Here is a 9,122-nt window from a genome sequence, read left to right on the forward strand (position 1 = left end):
ATAAAAAGTTAGACTTTCTGTTTAAACGGCTTACGGACCCAGAAGATCAGCCAGCGGATTGTCGGTGCTGCCTTTCAGTGTGGACGATTTGTTGGCCTCACTTTTGGGCGCAGTTTGTGTGGCGGGCGTGGGCTTGGGTAGTTGACTGCTGGCCGTGCTACGTTTAGCGCCAGCACCAAATAAATCATCATCGTCTTCATCATCGCTAAAAAGACTTTTGCTCGGCTTGGACTTGATGCTTAAAGTTTTGGGTGGCGCCTTGGGAGGCGCTTCCTCTTCGCTGTCGCTGCCAAAAAGCGAGGGCTTCACAATTGCTGCTTTGCTTGCCTTGGCAACAGGCACAGCGCTGGCAAACAAGTCGTCATCATCGTCGCTATCATCAAACAGTTTGCTTACAGGCTTTGGCGCTTGAGTGGCTGCTACGGCAGCTTTAGTTGTTGCTTGCTGTTGCAGCTTGCTTGGGTCCTTGGGCTGGCTAGAGCCAACTGCTGTGGCTGCCTTAAAGAATGCATCATCATCATCCACAGGATTGTTATCCAAAAAGGAGGTGTAGGACTTGGGCGCAGCTGTAGACTGTGGGGGCCTTTGATAAGTTGGCGCAGCTGCTGCAGGCTTAGTTGTAAAAAATAAATCAGCATCATCCTGCTCCTCATCGCTGTCCAAAAAGAGCGCAGACAATTTTGCAGGCTTTGTGGTTTTAAGAACTTGTTCTGGCGGCTTAGCTGCTGCCTCTTGCTTGAGTTGTGGCGCTGACTGCACTTTCGTTGGTCCAAACAGCGCATCCGTATCATCGTTATCGCTATCCAAAAATGTAGCAGTTGGCTTTACTGTTTGCTTGGCTGCCACTGTAGCTGGCTTCACCTCATCGCCGTCCTCATCACTCTCCAAAAATGCAGCTGCCAACTTGCTGGCAGTGGCAAGCGACTGCTTTGGTGTCACAGACTGTTGCACAGTCTTGACAAGCTCATCCATTTTAGCTTTGGGCAGCTCAACTGCTTTGCTTTGCTGATGCTCAGCCTCCTCCAAACTCTTGGCATAGTTCTCCTGTCTAGCACGCCGCGTTGAAGGTCGCCGCTTGGGCGGACCACGCACGCGAGTTTTATTAATGCTGCTCAACACCTGCTCCGATTTATTATCAGCAGGCTTAACTGTAGCTTCAGTTGCAGCTGCAGCTGCAGTTGCTGCTGTTTTATCTACTGACTTTGGCTGCGCTTTAGGCTTAGCGGCGCCAGCAGGCAGCAGCGCTTTAACATTAATTTGTATATTAGGCATTTGCAGCTTTTTAACGGGCGATGCCGGTTTTTGCTCCACTGCTGGCGGCTCTGCAAACTGCGCTGCTTTATTTGCTGTTGTGGTTTCACTAAAATCATCATAGAATATTGTATGTATGCGTGTTGTTGTTGCGCTAGTTTCTTCACTTGGTGGCGATGGCGATGGCGTTAAATTGGCAGCAGGCGGCGCTTCCACATCGTCGGGCGGCAGATCGTTTATCAACTGCATGCCACCATAGGAGTTATTAAGCTGTTCAGCTGGCGTTTTGGCTGCATTGGGCACTTCGGGCAGCGCGGGCTCAAAGAAATCCTGTTCGCTGTCAAAGATTTTGGAGGCACTCAGGCTGCTTAAGCTGCTGGTGCCCAGCGATTGAAAGAACTCGCTGTCATCGGGCGGCTCATCGGAGAAGAGACTTGAATAATTTTGCATAATTTGCTGTGCGGCTGCCAAATCCGCTGGCTTGGGTGACTCCACCGCAGTTTGCCCGCTCTCCAGCTCAGCCACCAAGTTGAGCAGCGCATCTCCTTGCTGCTCAGCTGCTGTCGGCTCAACATCATCCTCTAATTTGCTAAACAAATCATCCATAATGCTGTCAGCAGGCAGCGGTTCTGGCGCTGCTTCCACTTCCACATCAACTTCGTCTTCATCAGACTTGTCGTTTTTGTTCGCTGGCTCTTCATCTCTTATAATCTCAGTGTTAGCTTCTGCTTGAGTTGTTTCAATATTTGGTTTATTAATTTCATGTGTTGCTGTGAGCTCCTCCTCATCACTAAAGTCATCATTAAATAAATTAGCTGGCGCTTTGGCTTCCACTACTTTAGGCTTAGGCTCTTCAACTTGGCTGAGCTTAGGCTCAACAATCTTATTAACCAAAACAGGCTTCTCTTTCTGCTGCTGCTGCTCAACTTGGCTGAGCTTAGGCTCCTCCTCCTTTTGCTGCTGCTTAACTTGACTGACCTCAGGCTGTACAATCTTATTATCCAAAACAGGCTTTTCCTTCTGCTCAACTTGGCTGACCTTAGGCTCTGGTATATTTTTAACAGCTGGCTGCACTTTCTCCTGCGCCTCATATATGTTCTTGCTTGACTTGGGTGTGCCAAACAAATCATCATCGCCCATATCATCATCAAAAAGATTTGGCTTCATTGCCACAGCTGCTGCTGCCTTCGGCTTAGGTGTGGCTGCGACTTTAGCAGCCAATATATCTTCAACATTTTGTCGCTCTTCCTCATCATCAAACAATGTTGCTGTCTTGGCTACAAGCTTCTGCTCTGGTTTGCTGGGCATTGTTGTCTTTTTGGCAAAAATGTCATCAATATCCAAGTCATCATCATCATCATCAAATAATCTAGTTTTAGGTGTTTGCTGTGCTGGCGCCTTAGGCTTGGCTGCAAAGGAACTGAGAAAGTCATCCACATCATCATCGAAGTTATCATCAAAGAGTGTTGTAGGCAGTGTAGTGGCTTTAGCTACGGCCTGCTGTGCAGGCTTAGGCGTTAGAGGTGGACTGTCGTCGAAGAGATTAATTGTCTTTGGAGGCGTCTCCACAGCTTTTGTGACAACTGTTGACTTTTGTGGCGCTTTTGTTACAGCAGTAGGAGCAGGCTTAGGTGGTTCTTGTTTCGGCTGAGCTATCTCGGTGGGCGTGGAGCTTTGACCCGTCTTGGACTGCACCTTGTCCACTATTTCGGACATGAAATTGTGAAATTCATCATCGTTGAAGAGATTCACAGACTTGCGCTTGATTTGACTAGCGTTTGCAGCAGGTTTCACCACAGCAGCAGCTTCTGTGGCAGCGGGCAATGTAGTAACCAAATCCGGCTCATCAAATAGCTTTGGTGGTGTTTGCCTGCCGGCTAGATTGGGTCTGCTGGCGCTGCTGCTGCTGGAGCTAAGCGAGGCGGCTGGTCTGGACAAGCCAGCGGCTGCAGCAACGTTTCTGTGTGAAATGGCTGGCGATGAGTTCAGCGAGGATGAGCTTGAAGGTGGATCATCGCTAGGCGGTGAGGCGCGCATGGCTGCAAACAAATCTCGCTCATGTGGATTTCTAGTGCTTGTTATAATAGGACGTGGCTGCGTTTTGGGCATTGGCGCAGCAGGAATTGATGAAGCAGCTGCAGCTGTTTTCCTAGGCATTTGTTTAGGCAGTGAGGCTGACGAGGAGGAATCCGATTGCTGTTGCTCTACTAAACGCGGCTGTGGCAGCAATTGTGGCGCCGCTGTTGCAGCTTCATCAGAAGAGCTGGAGGAGAATTGTTCCTGCTGATCGTCTTCGCTGTTCTCATCGCTGTCATACAGCCCAGCATATTTATGCTCCTCCCACTCCTTGGAACCTATTATATAGGGCAGTGGTATAGCATCATAAGGATTCTTAGCGCGATAGACAGTTCTGCAAACAAAACATTATTGGAAATTTATTTTTAATGAACATATAACGACATACGTGGTATCTACAGCGCCATCCTCTTCATCCGAGTCAGGCACCTCCAGCGTTACCGTTTCAAAATTCTTGCGAAACATTTCCAAGTTATTTTGCATGAATTCTTTGGCCAGCTCCTGCGAGCTTTTCACCACAGGCGCAGGCTAAAATGGTTTAGAGTTATAAAAAGCCATATTAAGCTTGCGCATGCATTACCTTCTCTACTTGATCCTCTGGCATTAAAAAATCATCATCTTCCACAGCCTCCACTCTGTACTCTACAAACTGCTGACCAAATTGTAGAGCTCTGAGACTATTTGTCACATTATCCAATGCGATATCTGTGCGCCTCACATTTCTCTCAAATTCCAGCATTTTTTGATTGGTCTGTTCGCCTCGCTCGCTGAGATTCTGATAAAAACATAATCAACAAACAATGAGTGAGCAATTATTCAACTTTTCATGTTTCACACCCACTTGGGAAATGCGTTTCATGAGCTCCAGTAGCGCACAGTCACCAGCAAAGTTCCAGTCCGGCGCTTGGGCAACAATTGACGCCACATCTGCGCTTATATCCATGTTTACTATAATATAATCCCTTGCTTTTGCATTAAATGCAATAAGTAAATAAACAAGAAAATTTGCCGCTGCTAGTAATTAGGCAACACTGCACGACACAAAGCTGATTGTTATGTAGCTCACACACGTCACAATCGGGTGTAACAATAATAATTCTTTAGTGTTTTTAGAACAACAATAAGCTAACAATTGAAATAGGAATTATTAACTAAAACGTAAAATGAATCTATATTAGTATATTCTGCGATTCTAAATGCAGCAAATACTTGTCTAACAAATATTTACAAGTTTCCCACACACGTCACATTCTAAGCAAAAACAGGGTTGTCTTGGCGCTCAGCTGTTTTGCATCGTCTTTCATTTTCTGCGTTTCTACACGTGTTGAGTTTATTTCGCAGCGTTTTAAATTATTTTAATATTTAATTAAACATAATAAATAATTGCAAGCAATGGCTATGCTAGCAGAGCCGCGTCGCCGCAAGCGTTACAACTTAAATCCTCGTGGAAAAGCGCTGTATGAAGGTAAATAAAATCAAAACAAATTTTGGACGCTTATACGTTTTATATATATTTTGTACAGATGATACACGTTTCGGTACTAAAATGCTTGAGAAAATGGGTTGGTCTAAAGGCAAAGGATTAGGCGCCAATGAGGATGGCTCTAAGGATTTTGTGCGCGTGCGTTTTAAGAATGATGCTGAAGGATTGGGCTACGAAACGCGTGATGATCAATGGACAGTGCATGAGGAGGGCTTTAATGGATTGTTAAAGTCGTTAAATGGTGGCGAAGTGGAGAAAGACAATGGTAATGCTTCCGCATCCGAAGAGGAATCACGTCCCATGGGCTTTGGATTTAAGGCAGCACCTAAAGCAGAAGATACTCCCAAAACGCTGAAGGAAAAGATCAGTGGAGTATCTTTGGAAGAAAGTTCCAAGAGTAGTAAAGCGCGTGTGCACTACAAAAAGTTTACGCGTGGCAAGGACTTGTCGCGCTACAGTGAAAAGGATTTGGCCAATATATTTGGTAAGAAAGCTACAGAAGCTACCGAAGCGCCAGTGCAAGTGGTACAAGAGCCAGAGGAAGAGAAGGAAGTGAACCCAAACTTTGCTGGCGTGCAAACTCTGCAAACAGGACTCTCTGTGCAGGATTATTTTAAGCAAAAAATGGAGGCTATGAAAAACAGGCTTAAAAATGGTACTGTTGGGACAAAGCCGTTGTTAAATGAGGATAATCCTGCAGTAGAAACAATGGCGGCAGATGAGAACAAGGAGCCAGTAAAAAAGAAGAAGAAAAGGAAAGATAAAGAGCTGGAGATAGCTGAGCAAAATGGTGAAGCTGTAGAGACGCAAACGCAGTCAACTGATGATAATAATGTGGACGAACCAGTCAAAAAGAAGAAGAACAAGAAGAGTAAGCAGCAGGAAGATGTTATGTTGGAAACGGAGCCAATAGAAGAAACTACTGCCAAGAAGGAGAAGAAAAAGAAGTCTAAGCGTGCAACCGAAGAAGAGAGCACAAAGCTGGAGGAAGCGGCACTGGAGCAAGTGGAGGATGAAAATCCACCAAAGCGCAAGAAACACAAAAAGAACAAAGCAGCTGAAGCTGAGGAGCCACTGCCTACGCCAGAACTGCCAGAGGCAACACAAGATGTTGAAGTTAAGAAAAAGAAGAAATCTAAAAGCAAAGCTGCTGAAGAACCAATGCAGCTAGAGACTGAGCAAGTTCCTGCAGAAACAGAAGATATGCAAGTTAAAAAAAAGAAAAAGTCGAAAAATAAGTCAACTGTTGAGGAGCCACAACCAGAGCATCACACCGAATCACTGCCAGCAGATTCACCAAAAAAATCGAAGAAAAAGTCAAAAAAAGAAACCGAAGTAAGTGAAAATGTTTCCTGCTCCGGCGATAATAGCGATGCATCGACAGATGAAGAGGCTGCAGCACAGTTCTTATCACTGGAGCAGCTAATTGAAAAGCGTAACTTATGTGATTTGTATACAATCTCTTCATTTTGCGCAGAAAAATTCCACAATGTAAATATGAATGCCTTTGAGCAGTCCACCTTGCCCAAGATACTCGGCTATGGCATTGATGAGAACGTAAAACTTGACATTGTGGAGACAAAAAACGATGCAACGCGTATAATGGACTTGTGGAGTAATAAAGTTAGCAAATATCGCATACAGCCGCAGTGCCTGAAGAAAATGAAACACAGCAAATTTGTTACTCCAACCGCACTTAGATCCCTAAAGCGACGAAGAGTATTCTCATGTGTTTAGCCAATGTTTCCAACGCAAAGTTTTATAATAGTTTTGTACTAAGCCTACATTTTAATACATAACAATTAACAATAATAAAAAATACCAATTCATTTAATGAGCAAACCAAACACGAGACTTGTGGTTAATTCTATGATTGTGATGTGTCGGGGGGATAGATGCATATTTAACGTCGAGCTGTCATCAGTCTGGTTCAAAAGAGCCAACATGGAGAATTTGTTTGTTTGCATTTTTATCTTTTTGGTGTTTAAAGCTTTAACTTAATATATCTTAATTTTGTTTCATCATAGCCTAGACCTGAATATAATATTTCCTTAAGCTAATAAAATAGATCATTGCAATATCAATGGGTATACCACAGGCATCAGGTATTGCTTAAATCTAGTACGGTCTACTAGTGCGATTCGCACCGCCGCAAGCCCGATTGGCAATGCGACGAGAGCGACGCAGTGGTCTGTTATCTCGCCCTACAGAACTGCGGCGACGTCTGCACGTCGGCTGTATGGCGGTGTTGCGCTTGTAGCTGTTCAAATGCACATGAGTGTCCCACTGCAAGAGATAGGTATAAGTACAATTAGCAACACAACAAAGCTTGCCGACTATAGGCTTACCGAACTAGATATAATTTCTGAGCGCACTGGATGCCAGTCCAGATCGCGTACGACAGTTTTATGTCCCTCAATAGCCTCACGTATGTGTCCCGTCAGCACGTCATAGACTGCAAAACAAAGAGTTATACTAATGCAAGGCAATGACTAATTATACCTACTTATAATACGTCCAGTGCCGCAGCCCGTGTAAATAAAACGCTGCCCTGTCTGCTCCAGCGGCGAGAATTTGGCGCGTAACAATGTTTTGGTAACGCGATGTCCGCGGTAAGTCATAATACTGCTGTCGCCTTCCAATGCTCTGTGTGGATTGTAAACTATAAAGCAACAGCTGGTTAGACACATAAAAATATAGACTATAAATTGAGATTACATTGTCGGGGCACACGATCCCAGCGATAGTCCCAGCGGTTCATGGTGCTTTGATGCTGGCGTATAGCGTTGCGATTACGCGTATTGCTTGGTTGGCGCAAATCCCAGATTTTAATGCTTTGGTCCTTGGAATTGGTCAGCACATGACAGCCATCATTGCGTGAATCAATATATGTAATGCCATCGTAGTGACCAACGAATTGTATGACCGACTTGGCCACTGTGCGTCCGCGAAAGGCAGTGCGAAGATCATAAACCTTAAGCAGGCCATCATCACAGCCAGCGATTATTAAATTTGGGTCGTTATCCGAAACATAACTAACTGCATTCACATCTATATTAGGCGTGCGATGTGTGCGTAACATTTGCGTGGCTCGTGTCCGTACATCGCCCACAATGACAGTGGCATTGCTGCTGCCGCCAATAATCTTATCACCTGTAGGCGAATAGCGCAAGGAGAACACCGCCACACGGTTGTTGGACGTCTCATGCACAATCCACTGACAATCGCCATCGTGGCTGTCCAATGGCATGACAAAGACTGTAAGAAACATTAGTTGTATTAAATATGTTTTTTGATCAGCAGCTGACTTACATGAGCGCGACCATGTGGAGTATGCAAAATGCTGGCCATCAGGACTAAAGTCTGCATCCGTGATGCACCACTGTACATCACGTGCATGTATTCGATTTAGCAGATGATATGTGCCCTTCGACCCATCGTAGATGCGCACGAAGCCATCTGCAAGAAAACTGCGCATTAACAAAACAGAAAGTGAAGTGGTGGGGGGTTTAGAGTTTCACCTTGGCACGCTGTTATAAGCTTGTCGCCACTTTTGTTGAACTTGGTCACAAAAACCTTGGCATCTAACGACAAGATACGCGTAGACTTTTGATTTGGTATATACATATTGGCAAAGTAACGCTGTTGACTGCATGAGAAGGAGTCAGTGCTAGGTGCGGCCAGACCATTTTCTCGCTTCTGCAGCGCCTGCATTAAATTCCAGCGACGTTCTGTTGGCTTCCAATCCAAGGTGCAACGTGACATTATCTGCTTATACATCTCTGTATTCTGCAAGGAGTCAATTATAAATGCAGTTTAAGTGCTTGTATTTCGTGCTTACTTGAAATCTATTCAGGTTGGGTTTCCCACGAATCACAGGCAAATTGTTTCGATGATAATCTTGTGGATGCACCTGCAAATCCATTTCATTCACAGTGAAATCGATGACATTGTAGCCATATACATCGGGTACTTCAAGAATATCATCATCACCGCTTAAATAAGCTATAGAATTTCCCATGCTATTGCTGCATTTGTTTAATAGAACTAAACGTAACGTAAACAAATAACATTTTTTTTCTCTGTAACAGCACCATAACATTGAACATTTTATGCTCAGTTTACTCAGCTTAACAGCGAGCAGACGAACAAAAACAACTGTTATGCCCCTGTTAAGCTAAGTGAAGTAATACGCACTTGTTACCGAGTCACGGGGTTGGAATAAATACCTTTAAGATATTATTTACATCTCGCTTGCACATATTGCATGTTTGCTTATGCACTGCTTGCACCTATAAAAATACACAATAAA

At 44.6% G+C, this 9,122-nt stretch overlaps 3 protein-coding genes across 4 annotated transcripts; 1 reads left to right on the forward strand and 2 right to left on the reverse strand.

Annotated features, from left to right (window-relative positions):
• Nucleotides 1-15: 15 nt before the first annotated feature.
• Nucleotides 16-4,322, reverse strand: LOC108597116 (WASH complex subunit 2). Its single transcript, XM_017983493.1, has 4 exons — nt 4,169-4,322; nt 3,908-4,102; nt 3,716-3,855; nt 16-3,661 (listed from the first exon to the last, which is right to left on the reverse strand). Exons 1-4 carry the CDS (start codon nt 4,268-4,270, stop codon nt 31-33), a joined length of 4,068 nt encoding a protein of 1,355 aa, XP_017838982.1. The 5' UTR covers nt 4,271-4,322; the 3' UTR covers nt 16-30.
• Nucleotides 4,323-4,683: 361 nt separating this feature from the next.
• Nucleotides 4,684-6,570, forward strand: LOC108597498 (PIN2/TERF1-interacting telomerase inhibitor 1). Of its 2 annotated transcripts, XM_017984082.1 has the most exons (3): nt 4,684-4,792; nt 4,851-6,145; nt 6,288-6,394. In XM_017984082.1, exons 1-3 carry the CDS (start codon nt 4,720-4,722, stop codon nt 6,303-6,305), a joined length of 1,386 nt encoding a protein of 461 aa, XP_017839571.1. In that variant the 5' UTR covers nt 4,684-4,719; the 3' UTR covers nt 6,306-6,394. The 2 variants fall into 2 exon arrangements, with proteins under 2 accessions (XP_017839571.1, XP_017839570.1); XM_017984081.1 differs by having other exon boundaries at nt 4,851-6,570.
• A 341-nt stretch (nt 6,571-6,911) lies between these two features.
• Nucleotides 6,912-8,910, reverse strand: LOC108597499 (DDB1- and CUL4-associated factor 11). Its single transcript, XM_017984083.2, has 7 exons — nt 8,652-8,910; nt 8,332-8,599; nt 8,123-8,269; nt 7,529-8,068; nt 7,317-7,472; nt 7,159-7,265; nt 6,912-7,096 (listed from the first exon to the last, which is right to left on the reverse strand). The coding sequence occupies exons 1-7, from the start codon at nt 8,829-8,831 to the stop codon at nt 6,929-6,931; spliced, it is 1,566 nt and encodes a 521-aa protein (XP_017839572.1). The 5' UTR covers nt 8,832-8,910; the 3' UTR covers nt 6,912-6,928.
• Between the last annotated feature and the right edge of the window lie 212 nt (nt 8,911-9,122).

This window comes from Drosophila busckii, chromosome 2R, assembly GCF_011750605.1.
Source record: "Drosophila busckii strain San Diego stock center, stock number 13000-0081.31 chromosome 2R, ASM1175060v1, whole genome shotgun sequence".
NCBI lineage: Eukaryota > Metazoa > Arthropoda > Insecta > Diptera > Drosophilidae > Drosophila > Drosophila busckii.

What these genes read in the sequence shown, in the direction of transcription:
- LOC108597116 (XM_017983493.1), bottom strand. Translation starts at nt 4,270, where the DNA reads ATGGATATAAGCGCAGATGTGGCGTCAATTGTTGCCCAAGCGCCGGAC. An exon ending in CAGAGGATCAAGTAGAGAAG is followed by an intron (nt 3,856 to 3,907) that starts GTAATGCATGCG and finishes AAACCATTTTAG; the next exon opens with CCTGCGCCTGTGGTGAAAAG. An exon ending in GATGGCGCTGTAGATACCAC is followed by an intron (nt 3,662 to 3,715) that starts GTATGTCGTTAT and finishes TTTTGTTTGCAG; the next exon opens with AACTGTCTATCGCGCTAAGA.
- LOC108597498 (XM_017984081.1), top strand. Translation starts at nt 4,720, where the DNA reads ATGGCTATGCTAGCAGAGCCGCGTCGCCGCAAGCGTTACAACTTAAAT. An exon ending in TGGAAAAGCGCTGTATGAAG is followed by an intron (nt 4,793 to 4,850) that starts GTAAATAAAATC and finishes TATTTTGTACAG; the next exon opens with ATGATACACGTTTCGGTACT.
- LOC108597499 (XM_017984083.2), bottom strand. Translation starts at nt 8,831, where the DNA reads ATGGGAAATTCTATAGCTTATTTAAGCGGTGATGATGATATTCTTGAA. An exon ending in CCAACCTGAATAGATTTCAA is followed by an intron (nt 8,600 to 8,651) that starts GTAAGCACGAAA and finishes GACTCCTTGCAG; the next exon opens with AATACAGAGATGTATAAGCA. An exon ending in GGATCGTGTGCCCCGACAAT is followed by an intron (nt 7,473 to 7,528) that starts GTAATCTCAATT and finishes GTTGCTTTATAG; the next exon opens with TTTACAATCCACACAGAGCA.